General features: G+C 38.9%; 1 protein-coding gene across 5 annotated transcripts in view; it reads right to left on the bottom strand.

Moving 5' to 3' along the window:
- Nucleotides 1–21701, bottom strand: part of PARG (poly(ADP-ribose) glycohydrolase) — a 186767-nt gene that overhangs the window by 148731 nt on the left and 16335 nt on the right. For all 5 annotated transcript variants that reach the window (XR_004975221.1, XM_036356035.1, XM_036356033.1 and 2 more), the window contains 3 exons: nucleotides 18172–18294; nucleotides 17960–18043; nucleotides 3890–3964 (listed from right to left, as the gene is read on the bottom strand). Coding sequence is in view for 4 of the 5 variants with exons in the window: in XM_036356035.1 (XP_036211928.1) it covers nucleotides 3890–3964; nucleotides 17960–18043; nucleotides 18172–18294 (282 nt within the window). In the remaining variant the exon portion in view is untranslated. The remainder of the gene's footprint in view (nucleotides 1–3889; nucleotides 3965–17959; nucleotides 18044–18171; nucleotides 18295–21701) is intronic.

The raw sequence follows: 21701 nt of genomic DNA on the forward strand, positions 1-21701 counted from the left end.
TTACTGTGGGGGCGTGGGACTAGGGGACTCGGGGATGCGGAGACGGCTGACGGATAGCCATAGCTGTTTGCTCCGCCCTAGTGATTCTCTGAGACCCCGCCCCACCCAATTTATAACCCCACCCAAGCTGTGTGCAGCGGCGCAAATGAATCGCCTGTCCTTTCACAGCCTAACCTAACAAACTGCAGCTGGGTCAGAGAGCTCCAAAACTTCAAACCCCAAACAAAGAGGAGAAATCTGCAGATCTTGCTGTAGCTCCTGCTGGGTGGACTCACAGTGGCTGATTTTGCACCTCCTTGGAGATCCAGGAGCCAGTATACCCAGTGGTCAGATATCGGATTACAACTCCTCACATCCATAAGTGACAGACTCAAGAGGCAGACTCAGTGAGCACCAAAGCCCCACTGAAGTAAGTCCTGCCCCATAAGGGTGTCTCCAGCACAGCAGTTCTTCCACTATAGACACAGCGGGTCCTCGCAGTCAATTGGCCTGGAGGTCATTTCCTCTCAGGGATACCAAAAGCAATCAAAGCTTAACTACAACAAGACTGTGCACCCAGCCCACAAAGGTGCACCAAGAGTGTCCACCTCAGGTGATTGGGGAGGCTGAGCCACTGGGCCCAATAGGACACCTACCACACAAAGCCACTCTATCAACACAGGGAAGCAGTAAAAATGCGGAGACAAAGAAACAGGTCACAAATGAAAGAAATGGAATAAAGCAAAACACTGGATATAGAGTTCAAAACCACAGTTATAATGTTACTTAAGAATCTTCTAGAAACCTCTGGGGAACTTAGTGAGACCTTCAAGGATCTTAATGAGAATGCCAAAAAAAAAAAAAAACCGAAAAGGACCAGTCAGAAATTAAGCATACACTGACTGAAATAAAGAATAATATACAGAGATCCAACAGCAGACTAGAGGATCCCAAGAATCAAGTCAAAGATTTGAAATAGGAGGAAGCAAAAAACACTCATCTTGAAAAGCAAAAAGAAAAAAGAATCCAAAAAATATGAAGACAGTGTAAGGAGCCTCTGGGACAGCTTCAAGCGTACCAACATCTGAATTATGGGGGTGCCAGGAGAAGAGAGAGAGCAAGGTATTTAAAACCTATTTAAAGAAATAATGACAGAAAACTTCCCCAACCTGGTGAAAAAAATAGACTTACAAGTCCAGGAAGTGCAAGTGAAATCCAAAGAGGACCACACAAGACACATCATAATTAAAATGCCAAGGGCAAAAGACAAAGAGAGAATCTTAAAAGCATCAAGAGAAAAACAGTTAGTTACAATTCTCCCCGTGTAACCAAGGTTGCTATCATATTCAGAAACAAAGATGGAGAACCTCCTTTTGAAAGGGATTTGCTCATTCATTGTAAACCAGATCCCAATAATCCAAATGCCACTAAAATGAAACAAATCAATATCCTGTTTCCTACATTAGATGCAATGACATATCCTATTCTTTTTCCACGTGGTGAAAAAGGCTGGGGAACAGATATTGCATTAAGACTCAGAGACAACAGTGTAATCGGCAATAATACTAGACAAAATGTAAGGACACGAGTCACACAAATGCAGTATTATGGATTTCATCTCTCTGTGTGGGACACATTTAATCCTATTTTAAATGCAGGAAAATTAACTCAACAGTTTATTATAAATTCATATTCAAAAATGGAGGCCAATCGGATAAATTTCATCAAAGCAAACCAATCTAAGTTGAGAGTTGAAAAATACAGTGGTTTGATGGATTATCTCAAATCTAGATCTGAAAATGACCATGTGCCGATTGGTAAAATGATAATATTTCCATCATCTTCTGACGGTAGTCCCAGAAATATGCAGCAGCGATATGAGGATGCTATGGCAATTGTAACAAACTATGGCAAGCCCAATTTATTCATAACCATGACATGCAACCCCAAATGGGCAGATATTGCAAACAATTTACAACGCTGGCAAAAAGTTAAAACAGACCTGACTTGGTAGCCAGAGTTTTTAATATTAAGCTGAGTGCTCTTTTAAATGATATCTGTAAATTCCATTTATTTGGCAAAGTAATAGCTAAAATTCATGTCACTGAATTTCAGAAACACAGACTGCCCCATGCTCACATATTATTGATATTAGATAGTGAGTCCAAATTACGTTCCTCTAATTAATTCCCTTTCAATGTGCATGAATTTCGTGCACTGGGCTACTAGTATATACATATATATATATATATATATATATACACATACACACACACACTCACACACACACATACATGTATATACGTGTATATTTATATATCTATATATCTATATACCTATGTATCTATATCTATATCTATATCTAATCTATCTATCTATCTATCTATCTATATATATAAAAGCCTAAGTGACTGACCTATCTATATATATAAAAGCCTAAGTGACTGACCAGTCGCTATGATGCACACTGACCACCAGGGGGCAGACGCTCAACACAGGAGCTGCCCCCTCGTGGTCAGTGCGTTCCCACAGTGGGAGTGCTGCTCAGCTGACCACCGGGCGCCAGACATGGGGCTCACGACTGGCGAGTGCCGCTGCAACGGCGCAAGCCTCTCCCTGTTGGGACTGATTGAACATGAGCCAGTGGCAGGCACAGTGGGGCTGGGATGAGTGGGAGCAGCAGGCAGGAGCAGCAGGTGGCATTGGACTGCCAGTTTCAGCCCAATCCCCACAGGCCGAGCCAAGGGACCCCACCCGTGCACGAACTCGTGCACTGGGCCTCTAGTATAAAAATATAGGACATATTCAAAGTTCAATAATTACTCTCTATTAGGTAAATCAAAGTTATGTAATACTGAAAATACTTCAAAATGTTTCCATTTCAAAAATTATTATTTCTATTATTTGTAAACGAAGCATACATAATATGAATGAATCTGAGAAAAAATTTTTCAAGATTGTATATAAAGTATTTTTCTTTGGGAGGCTTACTTAGCAAAAGTATACTGGCATTTTCTTCTAAAACTGAAAATACACTTATCAATTTGACAAACACACTCTTGGGCATTTATCTCAGAGAAATAAAAACGTATGTTCATGTAAAAACCTGCACACAACAGTACATGGTAGATTTGTTGTAACAGCCAAAAACTGGAAACAACCCAAATGTCCTGAAATGTGACTATGATTAAACAAATTATGATATATCAATGTCATGGAATACTACTCAACAATAAAAAGGGTAACAAAATTATAGAGATGGAGAAGATTAGTGGTTGCTAGAAGTTAGGAGGGTGTTGGTACGAGCACTGTGGTTCTTGTATGTGATTTAATCTCATGCTGTTTTATTTTGTACAGTAACATGTTGCACAGGCTTGTAGCCTAAGAACAATAGGCTGTAAGAAATAGCCTAGATGTATAGTAGGTTATATCATCTAGGTTTGTGTAAGTATAAAACATCTATGATGTTCATACGACAACAAAATCACCTAAAGATTCATTTCTCAGAATGCATCCCATTTGTTAAGTGGCACATAACTGTATATGTATCTGTGTGTGTGTGTGGGGGGGGGGGGGTGCATGTATGTGCATGTGCGTGTGTGTGTGTGTGTGTACATAAACTAAATACAACCTAGATGTCTGAGAATATGGGAATCATTAAAATCTCAAAAACTAGTTATAAAATATGCAGCTACTGATAATGTTGATACTGGTACAAAATTATAAAAGAAAAAGAGAATAAAACAAAATTCAAAATTAGTTCCTATAAATGCATATAAAATAACAGGAAATATTTTTCACGAAAATAAAAGATAATTGTGTTAATGTGACAGAATTCCAGATATTTTTCTTAAACTTTTTTATAGTTGTCATATTATTTTCACAATTAAAGAAATAAGCATACTCTTACCTTATCCCAGAAATCAACCAAAGCTGTAAAGTCCCATTTCTTAGAATATGCCACATTGTATTTCAGAATAGCATCCTATGGAAAAAAACATAAAGAAAACCTCATCATAGAGTCAAGTGAATTATCTATGACTAGACTGTCTTCTTAATGAACTACTTCCAGTAAATTTCTTAATGCTGGACAAACTTCCTCCTACCATTAACTGTTCCACATAAGTAGCTATGAACCATCAGAATGCATACTAACTTATTATTTACTTAAGAAATATGAGATAAGTCAAGGATTAAGGGAAAAACATAATTATTCTAAAGCATACCTTCTAAATAGAGGTAATTAATACAAATTAAGTAGACAAAAATTAGATATTGGGGATTAAAAAATAAAATATTATGATTTCTGGACATTAAAAGGGTCACACTACATATACAGATATACAGTATATTTACAGTATTAAAATTTCAGTCCGGCCTGTGTGGCTCAGTGGTTGAATGTCGACCTATGAACCAAGAGGTCATGGTTAGATTCCCGGTCAGGGAACATGCCCAGGTTGCAGGCTCGATCCCCAGTATGGGGTGTGCAGGTGGCAGCCAATCAATGATTCTCTCTCATCATTGATATTCCTATCTCTCTCCCTCTCCCTTCCTCTCTGAATTCTCTCTCTCTCTCTCTCTCTCTCTCTCTCTCTCTCTCTCTATATATATATATATATATATATATATATATATATAAAATTTTAAGGTCATAGGGACAGTAAATTAGGAAACAAATATGAGAAAAGGATCCCTGATGGAAAGGGCAATAATAAAAAAATAATTGAGAGACATTGCCACAAAGCACAAAATGGTATTTTTCCTTTATTATCCACTATTTTTATAAGCTATATATTAATAGTATCTTCCCCCAGCAGTTCACACAAACTAAGGATTTATGTAGAATGAAAAGTTAAAATAGTTCGCCATCTACTGGTATAACATTTAACTGTCGGAATAGGCAGTACTTTATAACTGGTTAGTCGTATTAAAAATAAGACAATAGTCCCCAAAACAGAGACACATGCTGAACCCCACGTCACCAAACCAAACTTAATTACAGTTTTGGCTCTCCCACAAACAGAATCTTAAACCAGTCAATCAGGAATCACCTGGATGGCACTAGTGAGGTTATCTGCCTGATAGACCCTTGCCATTCCCTGAAGGAAAGTGACCTTGCAACAACCAATCCATTTTGCTACTATAACTTCCTTGTTCCCACTCCCTTCGTTTTTATAAGCCTTTATCTTGCACAGCTCCTTGGAGCTCCTTTCTATCTGTTGCCCAAATTCATGAATTGTTGAATAAAGCTGTTAAGATCTTTAAAATGTACTCAGTTGAATTTTGTTTTTTTAACCTTAGAGTAGGTTATGCATAAGACAATCCATTTTGCAGAAAGAACTGTTATTTACAATTATGTTTTATTTCATTTCTTTTAAATTTCCATTTTGATTATATTTTATAATGTGTATATCTCAATAAAGTAATAAATATGTAGAATTTATAAATAACTGTTAATACTTATAATACATACCCCCAAATTTGTTTTACTGTAAGTGTAGGTAAATCTGAAAAACACGGTTAGATCATTACTACAAATCTTCCAAATTTCTTCATCACTAAAGAAGTTTTAAAAAATTAACTCTGCCAAAGAGCTTCCTAAAAAATACTTCATGCCATATAAATAATCACCATGCATCTATCTAGGTTAAAAACTGAGCCAACAAGTGTGTATTATTTACTTGGAATCAGGGGATATTCACGTTCTTTCAAAAAGGAGATGGGGGTATCAACCATAAAATAACATGGCCAAAAAAATTTATTTTTCTCTCACAGCCATAATATAAGATTTTCCATTAGAAAGAGAGAAAAAAAATTTGAAGAATTTTTTTTTTCTAATCGCTTGTAACTGATTTCAGAACCTCAAAGTATTAAATAGCAGTGTCTATCAACAGGTGAATGGACAAACAATGCATATACTGGGACAAACGCATATAGCTGATACACAAAACAACATGGATAAATCTCAAAAATCTTCATTCTACATACTATGTGAATCCATTCATGTAAAAATGGAAACACACTGAAAAAAGCAGATCAATAGTTGACTGGCACCAGTGCAGAAAGAAGACTCAACCACAAAGGGGCAAGAGGAATCTTTGGTGGTGACAGGAACATTCTGTATCTTGACTGTAGTGGGGACTTAACAGATGTATGCAAACCTCAGCAGATTACATATTTTAAAAACATGCACTTTCTTATATGTAAATTATTCCTCAAAGTTGATAAGAAAAAACACTTTAAGTAGCGTTTACACTCTTATTTAATGGGGTTTTATAATTAGTATTAACTCTTAACATCTACTTTTACTTCAGTCTTCAGGTCTCAAAAGTAGTCTACTATGAGGTCTCCTATCATTCTCTATTCAAGCTATCAATTTCTAAGTGAGTTTTTAGTTCATAAATCATGATAGCACAATTCAGTAAAGCACAAAGAAGTCCACCCTTGCAAATTATCCGACACTTCACTTACAGAAATATTACTACGTAAATCAACTTTTGAGGACATTGCTCCTTTTAAAATTTTAACATCTCTAAGCTCTCTTAAATCAACACCAAATGCATAAAAACAGCAAAAAGAGTATATTTACAGGGTGGGGCAAAAGTAGGCTTACTGTTGTTCATATGGAAAATACAATCTACTTATATAAAAACCCTTGGTGTAACATCATGGCCAGAAGCTCGACCAACCAGAAGGAAGTCAGTCCTGTAGGGGTTGTCTTGGAAACAGCTGCACCCTCCCCCAGCTGTTTCCCCGGAGGGCGAGGTTTCAGGCAGGAACCCGCCTCAGAGCAGAGCGTGGTTCCTGGGTTGCCTTGCCAAGGGCTTCGCCTCACCAAGCTGTTTCCCACGAGGCCTGAGGGAAGAACCCACCCTCGGAGCACCAGGAGCGCCCAGCAGCAGGCAGTCCTTAGTTGCTGAGGCAGAAGCCACAGCGTGGTACAACTCTGGGTCTGGCCCAACTGGGGACGTGGCCGGCCTTCAAACCAGGCCCATTCCTCACAAAATCTGCTGTTGGATAGCTCGCTGTCAGTGGCCTGCCAGCCAGGAACCCCATTCACCTGCACCCTGGACCCTGACAGGAGGGAGGAGGGAGCCCCATTCCTCACAGAATTGACAGGTGGCCAGCTAGCTGTCAGGGGCCTGCCAACTAGGAATCCTATTCACCTGCATATCTGTGTAAAGTTTTAATACATTATATTAGAGGTCGTGGTGGTACTGTTTTACCCACAGCATCTACAGGAATTGCTGCAAATTTACTTCTCGGTGGAAGCACCTTTCATTTCCAATATAAATTACCGATTCCATTAAATGAAACTTCAATTTCTAGACTCAATATAAACAGTGAAGTTGCTAAAACTATTAAAAAGGCCCAACTTCTCATTATTGATGAATGCACCATGGCATCCAGTCATGCTATAAACGCCATAGACAGATTACAAAGAGAAATTTGAATGTTGTATTTGGTGGGAAAGTTCTCCTTCTTGGAGGAGATTTTTGACAATGTCTCAATGTGATCGGCCATAGTACAAACGAGTTTAAAGTACTGCAATGTTTGGGGATGTTTCAGAAAGTTGTCTCTTACAACAAATATGAGATCAGAGGATTCTGCTTATAGTGGATTGTTAGTAAAACTTGGAGATGGCAAACTTGATAGCAGTTTTCATTTAGGAATGGTTATTATTGAAATCCCCTGTGAAATGATTTGTAATGGATCTATTATTAAAGCTACCTTTGGAAATACTATATCTGTAGATAATATTAAAAATATATCTAAACGTGCAATTCTTTGTCCAAAAAATGAGCATGTTCAAAAATTAAATGAAGAAAATTTGGATATACTCGATGGAGATTTTCACACATATTTGGATGATGATTCCACTGATTCCACAGATGATGCTGAAAAGGAAAATTTTCCCATCGAATTTCTTAATAGTATTACTCCTTCGGGAATACCATGTCATAAATTAAAATTGAAAGTGGGTGCAGAGAACCAAGATGGCGGCATAGGTTAATGCCGGAGTTTGCTGCCTTGAACAACTACTTCAAAAGTGAAACTAAAAAACGGAACGGACATCACCCAGAACCACAGGAACGCTGGCTGAGTGGAAGTCCTACAACTAGGAGGAAAGAGAAACGCATACGGACACTCAGAGGAGGCGCAGTGCTGAAGTCAAATTCTGAGGTGCGGAGTGCGCGGAGCGGGCTGGCGGCGGAGGGCGTGGTTGGCGTTTTCAATCGGGAGGGAGTCGCAGACTCTGAGCTCCAGATACAGGCGAGTCTTTAGGGACCCAGACTCAAACGGGAGAAGCGGGACTGTCTGGCTTTGGTCAGAGCGAGTGCAGCTTTCTCTCCGAGGTTTGCAGCGGGTGCTGGAACTCAGAGAGGCAGAGCCCCTGGGGACAGGACTGAGAGCCGCCATAACTGCTCTCTCCGGCCCACCCTATTGACCCTGTGTGACCCGCCCCACCCAAGCCCTGCACATAGGCATTTGCCAGATAGCCTCAGGCAAAGGCTAGATTAGCACCTCCCTAGAGGACAGAAGTTCTCTCACTGCAGACACAGCTGATTCTCATAGCCACTTGGCCTGGAGGTCAAACCCTCCCTGGTATTAGCTACAACAATGAAGGCTTAACTACAAGACTGCGCACAAAGACCACTAGGGGGTGCACCAAGGAAGCGTAACAAACTGCGGAGACAAAGAAACAGGACAAAATTGTCAATGGAAGATATAGAGTTCAGAACCACACTTTTAAGGTCTCTCAAGAACTGTTTAGAAGCCGCCGATAAACTTAATGAGATCTACAAGAAAACTAATGAGACCCTCGATGTTATGATGGGGAACCAACTAGAAATTAAGCATACACCGACTGAAATAACGAATATTATACAGACTCCCGACAGCAGACCAGAGGACCGCAAGAATCAAGTCAATGATTTGAAATGCGAGGAAGCAAAAAACACCCAACCGGAAAAGCAAAATGAAAAAAGAATCCAAAAATGCGAGGATAGTGTAAGGAGCCTCTGGGACAGCTTCAAGCGTACCAACATCAGAATTATAGGGGTGCCAGAAGATGAGAGAGAGCAAGATATTGAAAACCTCTTTGAAGAAATAATGACAGAAAACTTCCCCCACCTGGTGAAAGAAATGGACTTACAGGTCCAAGAAGCGCGGAGGACCCCAAACAAAAGGAATCCAAAGAGGACCACACCAAGACACATCATAATTAAAATGCCAAGAGCAAAAGATAAAGAGAGAATCTTAAAAACAGCAAGAGAAAGAAACTCAGTTACCTACAAGGGAATACCCATACGGCTGTCAGCTGATTTCTCAACAGAAACTTTGCAGGCCAGAAGGGAGTGGCAAGAAATATTCAAAGTGATGAATACCAAGAACCTACAACCAAGATTACTTTATCCAGCAAAGCTATCATTCAGAATTGAAGGTCAGATAAAGAGCTTCACAGATAAGGAAAAGCTAAAGGAGTTCATCACCACCAAACCAGGATTATATGAAAGGTATCCTTTAAGAAGAGGAAGAGGAAGAAAAAGATAAAGATACAAATTATGAACAACAAATATGCATCTATCAACAAGAGAATCTAAGAATCAAGTGAATAAATAATCTGATGAACAGAATGAACTGGTGATTATAATAGAATCAGGGACATAGAAAGGGAATGGACTGACTATTCTTGCGGGGGGAAAGGGGTGTGGGAGATGGGGGAAGAGACTGGACAAAAATCGTGCACCTATGGATGAGGACAGTGGGTGGGGAGTGAGGGCGGAGGGTTGGGCGGGAACTGGGAGGAGGGGAGTTATGGGGGGGAAAAAGAGGAACAAATGTAATAATCTGAACAATAAAGATTTAATTTAAAAAAAAAGAGCAACTAAAGCAAAAAAAAAAATACAGTTTAAGAAAAAAAAAAAAAAAAAGAAAGTGGGTGCAATCATCATGCTATTGAGAAATCTCAATAGTAAATGGGGTCTTTGTAATGGTACCAGATTTATTATCAAAAGATTACGACCTAACATTATTGAAGCTGAAGTATTAACAGGATCCGCAGAGGAAGAGGTTATTCTCATTCCAAGAATTAATTTGTCCCCATCTGACACTGGCCTCCCATTTAAATTGATTCACTGTGATGCCAGCATTTGTGATGACTATTAATAAATCACAAGGACAAACTCTAGACAGAGTAGGCATATTCCTACCTGAACCCGTTTTCACACATGGTCAGTTATATGTTGCTTTCTCTCGAATTTGAAGAGCATGTGATGTTAAAGTTCTAAAATCTTCATCACAAGGGAAATTAGTCAAGCACTCTGAAAGTGTTTTCACTCTTAATGTGGTGTACAGGGAGATATTAGAATAAGTTTAATCACTTTATCAGTCATTGTTTGCATCACTGTTGTTTTCATATCATGTTTTTATCGTTTTTTATATCATGCCTCTGTTGTTATATCCTTTTGTTACTGTTTATTTATTAATAAATTTATATATTATTTTCATACACATTTTACTAATTTCCTTTCATCTCTCACACTTCTACTATAGAGAAAGGGCAAATAGCAATATTAAAGTATCTCCGCTAATTAATTCCCTTTTAATGTGCATGAATTTCGTGCACTGGGCTCCTAGTAGTAAATAATAATACAAGAATAAACTCTGTGTTTCACGTACTCACAACTGTAAACCTACTTTTGCCCAACCCGCATCGTTCTTTCAACAAAGGAAACAATTATAGAAGAATGCTCAATAGATTACTCTGTTCTGCTGAATCCACTGTAAAATAAACAAGGGAAATTCAGATTAAAGCAGTTATCCTTCCTAAAGTAATCATGGAACACTAAGGAATTGCTAAAAAGGTGAGTGGACAATGTAATTTAAAATACTATGATTATTCTGCATTTAAGCTTTAAAAAAAAAAATTGGAAAATTCTCAATAATCCTGTTTTTAGGCCATAAAGGCACTAAGACAGTGTTTCTCAAAAAGAGTTTAGATAGTACTCTTGGATGGCCTGTTTTGGTATTTTTGAGTTTATATTATTAAACTGTGGTTTTAGAATACAATAGCCAAAAGACAACACACTGTAGGAACGAAAGCTGGTACTTGAAATAGATAAAAATGATCAGAAGATTGAGCCATTCTAAGATCCACTGTAGTACAGGATGTCAAACCAAAGACTATCTACCACTATCATATTTACTAGGTGTACCAGTTAATAATGGCAGATTTTGTAATAAAAGAAAGCACGATAATTTCAAGAGAAACATTAGAAGTGCTTTATTCAAAGTAATGTCCATCGCTAGCTACACATTCCCCCCATCTTTCAGGTAATTTGTGGATACCGTCCCAATAGAACTTTTCTTGTTTTGAGACAAACCATTCAGAGACCCAATTTTCCACTTCTTCGTACGTTTTGAAGTGCTGCTCAGAAAGTGCATGTGCCACAGATCGGAACAAGTGGTAATCTGAAGGAGCAAGGTCTGGTGGGTGTGTTAATACTTCCCAGGCAAGATCTTTTAACGTGTCTTTAACTGGTTTTGAAGTGTTTGATGGTGCGTCATCATGAAGTTAAATTACTTTGCCATGTCTTCTGGCACATTCTGGTGGTTTCAGGTTCAAAGCATGGTTCAAATTGATTATTTGTTGTCTGTAGAGATCAGTATTAATGGTTTCACCTGGTTTTAGAAGCCCATAATACACCACACCTTCCTGATCCCACCAAACGCAGAGCATTGTCTTCCTTCCGAAGCAATTTGGCTTTGCAGTCGTTGTTGATGGTTGACCTGGATTAACCCATGATTTTGTGTGTTTGGGATTCTCAAAATAAATCCACTTTTCATCGCCAGTCACAATTCGATGCAATAAAGACTTTCTTTCGTGCCGTTGAAACAACATTTTCCTGATGACTTTTCGGTTTTCCATTTGTCTTTCATTCAGTTGATGTGGCACCCATTTTCTTTCCTTTAAAATCTTTCCCATTGCTTGTAAAAGATCGGAAATGGTTTGCTGAGCAACGTTCACTCTTTCTGCAAGTTGTGTTTGAGTTTGACACACATCTTCATTCAATAATGCTTGTAATTGTTGGTCTTCAAACTTTTTCAGTTGACCTGGACGTTCTTTGTCTTTCACATCGTAATCATCACTTTTTTTTTTTTAAATCATCACTTTTAAAGCATTTAATTCAGAGTTCATAAGTATCTTGAGATGGAGTATGTTCACCATAAGCTTCCCGAAGTATACAATAATTTTTTCTTCAAAATAAAGTAATGAATTAAAACTTCCTGCAAATGCTTTTTTTGGCATGAAATTTGACATTTTTAAGCGTAAAAATATCTATGATGTTAACACCTTCAGCAAATTTGACATATGAAGTTTTGAAGCTTGCTGTCAATACAATAAAATAGCATACATATCAAATCGCATATATATCAACATATGTGTAACTCCATCTATTAAAGAAAAAATCCGCTTTAGTAAATGATACACCTGGTATTTACAAGTTAATGTTCTGCACACAGATCCCATCTTTGCATCTACCAACATTCACCAACTGTGCTTAGAAAGAAAAGTAACAAATACAAAATGAAAATTTTTTCTTGATACAGTATTTTTTTTTTTTAAGTTTCTCAGCATATTACTTTGGGGTTCAAAACAGTGGTTAAAAAACTTATGTGCAGAAGGTGGTGCTTCAGGCAACGGACAGCACAGCCATTCTCTTCAAAGGGGAGCCAGGAGTTGCTAACTTGGTGGCAGCTATGAGAGCCACAACTATAATGATGAGCTGCAGTTCTTAGAAAAAATCAATAAAGCTCAGGGCAATGTTGCTAAGTGGCTAGCAGGGGTGGGCAAACTTTTTGACTCGAGGGCCACAATGGGTTCTTAAACTGGACCGGAGGGCCGGAACAAAAGCATGTATGGAGTGTTTGTGTGAACTAATATAAATTCAAAGTAAACATCATTACATAAAAGGGTATGGTCTTTTTTTTTTTTTTTTTAGTTTTATTCATTTCGGCCCGCGGGCCATAGTTTGCCCACGGCTGGGCTAGAGTGTTGGCCTGTACACCAAATGGTCTCGGGTTCGATTCCCGATCAAGGGCACATATCTTGGTTGCAGGTTCCATCCCCTTCCCTGGTCGGGTCCATGCAGGAGGCAACTAATCAAAGTGTTTCTTTCACATCAATGTTTTTCTTTCTTTCTCTTTCTCTCTCTTTCTCTCTTTCTCTTTCTCTCTCTCTCTCTCTCTCTCTCTCTCTCTCTCTCTCTCTCTCTCTCTCCCCCCCCCCCTTCTCCTTCTCCCTCTTCCTTCCTCCCTTCTACTCTCTCTAAAAATCAATGGGAAAAATATCCTCAGGTGAGGAGTAACAAAAAAATTCAAAAAACAAAATAAAGAAAAAAAGATCAATAAAAACTGCTAGAGAGCCCTGGTAGGTGTGGCTCAGTAGGTTGGACATTGTCCCATACACCAAAAGATTGCCAGTTCAAGTCCCAGAGTACATGCCTGGGTTTCGGGCTCGATCCCTGGTAGGAGGCGTGCGGGAGGCAGGCGACCCATGTTTCCCTCTTACAGTGATGTTTCTCGCTTTCTCTCTTTTTCCCGTCCTCTCTCTCTAAAAATCAATTTTTAATAAAAGAATTAAAAAAAAACACAAAACTGCTGGAGAATCAAGTAGGGCTTTGTGTCCAACATGTAGGTTGAAGGAGTTTTCTGTTGAATGATGCTCTGGGAACGTTACAATTTGAGGAATTAAGAAAATGCCTGTCGCAGGTTATGGATTTGCTATTGTGATTATGGCAGCCTTTGATATGAATGACCCTGAAGCAGTGGTGCCCCAGGTGACATCAGATTTTACATTAAATGCGGTGTCCACTTGCTAAGAACCAATGTAGATGAAAGTGAAGTCCCACCTATGAAGGAGCACCTTGCACAAGCTATGTTTGACCACATTCCTGTTGGGGTGGGATTCAAAGGTATCATCCCAATGAATGCCAAAGGCTTGGAGGAAGCCTTGGAGACCGGTGTGGACTGGTCAATAAGAGAAGACTATGCCTGGGCCGAAGACAAGGCGCACTGTGAGGAGCACTGTGAGAATGCTACCAGCTGACCTCATAAAGTCTCTGCAAGAGCTAAAAAAATAGGCCTTCCTCAGTTGGTGACCCCGCGAGCAGGTAACCACTATGCAGAAATTCAAGTTGTGGATGAGATTTTCAATGAGTATGCTGCTACGAAGAGGGGCACTGACCATAATGGATGGGTGTGTGAGATGATCCACAGTGGAAGCAGAGGCTTGGCCACCCAGTAGCCCCAGATGCCCTAGTTGCTATGGAAAAAGCCAGGAAGAGAGACAAGATTATAGTCAATGATCATCTGTTGGCTTGCATTCAAATAGTTTCTCCAGAAGGTCAGGACTACCTGAAGAGAATGGCAGCGGCAGGGAACTATGCTCTTCCATGACCTTCTTAACCTGTCAGGCTTTTGCTAAGGTCTTCAGTACAGCCCCTGATGACTTGGACCTACATGTGATCTATGATGTCTCTCACAATATCTCCAAAATCGAATAGCATGCGGTGGACGGAAAACAATGGACCTGTTAGTTCACATAAAGGGATCCAGCTGAGCTTTCCTTCCTCACCATCCCCTCACTGCTGTTGATTATCAACTCACTGGACAACCAGTGCTCATTGGTGGCACCATGGGAACCCACAGTTATGTTCTTATTGGCACTGACCAGGACATGACAGAGACCTTTGGAACAACCTGCTGTGCACTGTCCCCAGCAAAATCTTGACGTTGATTTAGATTTCCAGGATGCCTTAGACAAATTGGCAGATATGGGAATTGCAATTCGTGCTGCCTCACCCAAACTGTTTATGGAAGAGGCTCCGAAGTCCTATAAGAATGTGACAGATGCTGTGAACACCTGCCAGGATACTGGAATCAGCAGGAGGCCATTAAATTTAGACCAAGGGCTGTTATCAAACGGTAGACTCCAATGACCCTTACTGAAATAGAAATGGACTGAAATGCTCTTCAGACACCAAGACTCAGAAACCTGCCCTAGTTGATTTGGCTCACTGGAAAGAGCATCAGCCTGCACACTGAAGGGCCTCGGGTTCGATTCCGGCCGCAGTCAGGGGCACATGTGGGAGGGAACCAATCAATTGTTCCTCTCACATCAATGTTTCTCTCTGTCTCCCTCCTACCTTCCACTCTCTCTAAAAATCAATGAAAAGCCCTAACCGGTTTGGCTCAGTGGCTAGAGCAGCCGGGGGCAAACTACGGCCCGCGGGCCGAATCAGGCCCGTTTGAAATGAATAAAACTAAAAAAAAAAAAGACCGTACCCTTTTATGTAATGATGTTTACTTTGAATTTATATTAGTTCACACAAATACTCCATCCATGCTTTTGTTCCGGCCCTCCGGTCCAGTTTAAGAACCCATTGTGGCCCTCGAGTCAAAAAGTTTGCCCACCCCTGGGCTAGAGCGTCGGCCTGCAGACTGAAAGGTCCCAGGTTCAATTCCAGTCAAGGGCATGTACCTTGGTTTCGGGCACATCCCCAGTAGGGGGTGTGCAGGAGGCAGCTGATCAATGTTTCTCTCTCATGGATGTTTCTAACTCTCTATCCCTCCCCCTTCCTCTCTGTAAAAAAATAAATAAAATGTATTTTAAAAAATAAAAATAAAAATCAGTGAAAAAATATCCTCAGATGAGGATTAACAACAAAAAGACTCAGAGGCCTGACAGGTTCCAAAGTGTGCAGCTGTAACTGCCCATTGCAAATGGCTGACGGAGGCTCCTGCGTCAGGAGCCAGTATGGTAAAATTACCTTCTGGGAGGAGTCACATGGTCCCCATTTGGAAAGGAATGTATATGCTTCCTCCCTGGTTGTCCCACAGATTTTTAGGGAAATTAGTGGGTGGGGATAGTTCAAGAAACTGCCTTACTCAGTCACACAAGTCTTTAATCATCAGAATAAACTTCTTTACACTGAGAGGTGTCATGAAGAACATTTTTATTATTCAGAAGGATTCCTTTTTGCCCCTTTTGTCACATTGTCCATTCACCCTCTAGCCCAGCCGTGGGCAAACTACGGCCCGAGGGCTGGATCCCGCCCGTTTGAAATGAATAAAACTAAAAAAAAAAAAAGACCATACCCTTTTATGTAATGATGTTTACTTTGAATTTATATTAGTTCACACAAACACTCCATCCATGCTTTTGTTCCGGCCCTCCAGTCCAGCTTAAGAACCCATTGTGGCCCTCGAGTCAAAAAGTTTGCCCACCCCTGCTCTACCCCATTCCCCTGCACTGAACAAAATCCTAAACACCACTCTTACTTGGAGAGTATCCATGGGTCATGTCAGGATGTTAGGTGATTGAATAAGGGACACACTGAGGAGAGAATATGTGTGGCAGTGTAGGAATAGGGACCCAAAAGAAAAAAGTAATTGTTCATAAACTTGCTACCTTTCTCATTCTAAATATAAGGCAGAGTTTTGACTTAATCTGCAAAATGGCATCAGCTAGTATCTGTCATTAATTAGTCCTGGTCTGGGAAACTTTTCTGGAATAAAAACTTGCACAATAGTAGCAATATCTTTACATGGGTGACCGAATCATTATAAAACAGGAGGCTGCTGCATCTGTGATGCTGATGACTGCTTGTGTTGACAAGACTAATCTTGTGCGGCTAATTAGATTTCATGCTATATACTGTACTGTGACACCTTGAAGATAAAGTTATAGGAGTAGGCCTCTGTTGAGCCCAAATAGCCAGTAAAATGGGAAAATCTAATAAAGCTGCAATATGTTGCTAAAAAACAAAAAACGAAAAAAATCTTTTGTGCAAAAAGGAAATACTGACTACAAATCGCTTTTACTGTGAAATGAACACAACTCAAAATGATGTTTCATAATACTTCAAATTGACATAGCTCTACACTACTTGTGTGAATTTATATCTAGTTTTTTGTGTGTACATATGTAACATTATACTAAAAATAAGTAAATTCTGGTAGACATGGAGAAATTCTTCCATTTAAAAGGAGTACATTACAAAATTGAAAACCACTGTCCCTAAGAAAGGAAATTTTCAAAATACAGTATGGCACAATATATCAATGTTTTTTCACCTTAAAAAAAAAAAAAAACAAACCCCACAGGAGTTAGAGAAAGATATAGGAAACTTAAGAACAACTTGTAAGTATAAAAGGAAAACAGTATAAAACCTGAGAAACTATCACAACAAATTAAGTCTCTCAAAGAAAATGAAACACCCCCAAAAAAGAAACCCAATTTCATGGAAGTATAGAAATATCTTACTGTTTAGTTATAAAACTTCAAAGTTTACATAGTGTCAAAAATAAACATATACTCACCCACATTTTACTAGTAACTATTAGAAAAGCGATCTAATGAATGCCCCTACAGTCGTAAATGAAATATTTTAAAAAATAAATTATTGCCAAAATATTAGATTAATAAATTATTAAACTGCTAGAAGCTATATTAAAAGCAATAAAAAACAGAATGCTTAATGTATACTTTAATCATTAGGAAACTCAGCTTCCCTTTGGGCAAATACTGCTGAAGTCATAATTCTTTCCTCATTTACTTTTGAAGACATTTCAGAAACACGATAATTCTAAAACAAAATAAAAGAGAAGCTTGAAAGGAAGGAAATTGGATGGGGAATCAAGAAACAGAAGTCCAATTCCTGGTTCTCCAAATTATTCTGTGTGGCTCCAGGCAAGTCATTTACAACTCTTAATATTTCTACTCGCTTCTTAGTGATGGAATAGAAACCAAGAATGTCTCTAAATAGAGTTCCTCAGAAAGAAACCACCTTGCATATAAATAATGCTGTTACCTGAGTACATTAAAGATCAAAAAATGTCTTTGAGGGAGGAGACACAGGGCCCATCACTAATAACTGCATGTAAGAGGCAAGAATCGCAAAAAGAACTATACCTTCAGGTTTTGGGGTCTTGTGAATTTGTTGAGAAGTGCAGTCTGAATGAGTTCCCACCTGCTCCCTGCAGTTCGCTCACCATTCTTTGAGGAAAAGAAAAAAAAAAACAAATGAGAAAACTACTCTAAGTTTTTTTGCATCATAGAAGCAAGAGTCAAACAAGAATGTACTAAACTACCAAAGACTAAAGGAATATAAGCTTTGTTTTTACCTCATCTTCCACAGGGTACAAGTTTTGTTCTGAACAAGGCATCTTTACATGCTTATTGTCCCACAAATCTTTAAAATGTGTTGGAAAAGGTTTAGGAACTTCTCCTGCCCGTAAAAGATCTACCTGGAAGAGAGATTAACAAGAAAATTGTAAGTGTATAAAAACTAGGTGTATCATCTACAAAAGAAGTCAAATAAAGCAGCCAAAGCAAATGCTGTAAAATACAGACTAGCTCCTAGGGAAGAGACCTTCTTAAGCTGCTTAGCAGTTTCCACTACTTACCTCCATTTCATCAGTTGCCTGGTCACCATGCTCTGGACATCTATCTCCAGCCCATCGAGGCCTCTAATCCTCATTATTCCTTGCCTGAATTTCTGCCAACAGCCTTCTATCCCTTTCCCTCACTCCAGCTCTTCCCAGAACATTCATCCCTCTTTCACATTTCATGCTCATTTGAGAATGACATTATCTTTCTCAAGTATTCCCAGGCCCGCGCCCCTTATTTTAAAAAATTAAATATACTGTTATTGATTTCAGAGAGGAAGAGAGGGAGAGAGAGATAAAGCATCAATAATGAGAGAGGATCATTGATCAGCTGCCTCCTGCACACCTCCTACTGGGGATCCAGCCTGCAACCCAGGCATGTGCCCTGACTGAGAATCGAAGTGTGACCTCCTGGTTCATAGATAGATGCTCAACTGCTGAGCCACATCAGCCAGGCTCCAGGCTTCTAATCTTATAATGACTCCTCTCTGCCTATACTCCGATTCCAAATGATATTCCCAGTTTTTAACATCTTGTCTTATCCAAACACTATCTGGTTAAACATCTATTCTGACCTTTAACACTCAGCCCAATTTTCATTTCCTCTAAGAAGTCTTCAAAAACTTTTAAATGGTAGTTCATTTACCAGCGGTTCTCAACCTGTGGGTCACGACCCCTTTGGGGGTTGAATGACCCTTTCACAGGGGTCGCCTAAGACCATCGGAAAACACATATATAATTACATATTGTTTACAGTAGCAAAATTACAGTTATGAAGTAGCAACGAAAATAATTTTATGGTTGGGGGTCACCACAACATGAGGAACTGTATTAAAGGATCACGGCGACAGAACCTGGCTGGAGATCCTGGCTAGAACCTGGCTGGATAACATGGCTAGGCTGCTGATCAACTGAACGCTGTCTCCGTGTCATTCCTTCTTCGACGACTCCATCCACACATTTGGGAACCCCTGGACCTGCTGGGGCTGGACCCCGACACACAAAGAATAAAAATGGCTACAAACAGGTACCTATCAATAATAACTTTAAATATAAACTGACTAAATGCTCCAATCAAAAGACATCAAGTGGCTGAATGGATTAAAAAAAAAAAAAAAAATGACCCATATATATGCTGTCTACAAGAGGCCCACCTCCCTCAGAACAAGGGAGTCTCACAGACTGAAAGTGAAGGGATGAAAAAATATATTTCAGGCAAATAGAAATGAAAAAAAAGCTGGGGTAGCAATACTTATATCTGACAAAATACACCTCAAAGTGAAGGCCATAACAAGAGATAATGAAGGCCACTTAATAATACTAAGGGATCAATATAACAAGAGGATATAACCCCGATAAGTATATATGCACCCAATGCAGGAGAACCCAAATACATTAAAAAATCCTGGAAGATATCAAGGGAGAAATCAACAATACGATCACAGTAAGGGACTTTAATACCCCACTGAACTCACTGGATAAATCCTGAGGACAAAAAATCAGCAAAGAAATAGCAATCCTAAATGACAAACTAGAGCAGATGGACTTAATTGACATCTTCATAACAATTCACCCCCAAGCCATGGAATACACGTTCTTCTCAAGTCCACATGGAACATTTTCAAAGACAGACCACATATTGGGTCACAGACAAAGTCTCTCCAAATTCAGGAAGACTGAAATCATATCAAGCATCTTGTAAGACCAAAATGGCATAATATTAGAAATAAACTAAACAATCCAAAAAATTCAAACAATTGGAAGCTGAATAGCATGCTATTAAACCAGCTGTGGGCAAACTACGGCCCGCGGGCCGGATCTGGCCCGTTTGAAATGAATAAAACTAAAAAAAAAAAGACCGTACCCTTTTATGTAATGATGTTTACTTTGAATTTATATTAGTTCACACAAACACTCCATCCATGCTTTTGTTCTGGCCCTCCGGTCCAGTTTAAGAACCCATTGTGGCCCTCGAGTCAAAAAGTTTGCCCACCCCTGTATTAAACAATGGTTGGGTTACCAAAAAAATAAATAAATAAAAAAAATAAAGGATCGCGGCATTAGGAAGGTTGAGAACCACTGGTTTACTCCCTCTTGTTTTATTAGGTCATTATCATAGTAGAGCACAATGGTTTTTCCTTACCCTACTAGACTCTAATCTTGAGAATAATAATAATCATATTAACTTTGTATTCTGGATATTTCCTAAAGAATAAAGCATGTATTTATATGTATAATGTATACACATATATGTAAATATGCACATTTATGTTTGTATACACATATGCTATTTATAATAAGCATTCAGTAAATGTTTGAGAAAGGAGATATTTTAAAACACAAAAGTTTTGCCCTGGCCAGTCAAAACAAAGACCATAACAAGAGACAAAGAAGGCCACTACATAATACTAAAGGGAATGATTCAACAAGAAAACATAACCCTTGTAAACATATAAGCACCCAATACTTGAGCACCCAAATATATAAAAAAAACTCTTGATGGACTTTAAGGGAGAGATCGACAGCAATACATTCTTAGTAGGGGACTTTAAAATCTCACTGGCTAGATCTTCCAGACAAAAAAATAAACAAGGAAACAGAGGCCTTAAATGACACAATAGATCAGATGGATCTAACTGATATTAACAGAACATTTCACCCCAAAACTACAGAATATACATTATTCTCAAGTACACAAGAAACATTCTCAAAGATAGACCACATGTTTGGACACAAAACAAATGTATACAAATTCAAGAAGACTGATATAATACCAAGCATCTTTCTGAATCACAATGGCATGAAGTTAGAAATCAATAAACTACAATAAAATACCTCAAAAACACGCAAATACATGGAAGCTAAATAGCATGTTATTAAACAATGAATGGGTTACCAATTAGGTCAAGAAATTCAAATCTTCCTGGAAATAAAAGAAAAAACACACACAACCACCCAAAACCTATGGGACACAGTGAAAGCAGTCCTGAGAGGGAAGTTCATAGCATTACAGGCGTTCCTCAAGAAACAAGAAAAAGCACTAATAAGCTATCTAACCGGACAACTAAATGAATTAGAAAGAGGACAGCAAGAAAAGCCCAGAGGAAGTAGAAGGAAGGAAATAATACAGATCAGAGCAGAAATAAATGACATAGAGACTTAAAAAAAAGTAAAAAAAAACAAAACAAAAAAAACCACAATGGATCTAAGAGCTGGTTCTTTGAAAAGATAAACAAGATTGATGAACCCTTAGCCAGGCTCATCAA

This window comes from Myotis myotis, unplaced genomic scaffold (genome assembly GCF_014108235.1).
Source record: "Myotis myotis isolate mMyoMyo1 unplaced genomic scaffold, mMyoMyo1.p scaffold_m19_p_24, whole genome shotgun sequence".
Classification (NCBI taxonomy): Eukaryota; Metazoa; Chordata; class Mammalia; order Chiroptera; family Vespertilionidae; genus Myotis; species Myotis myotis.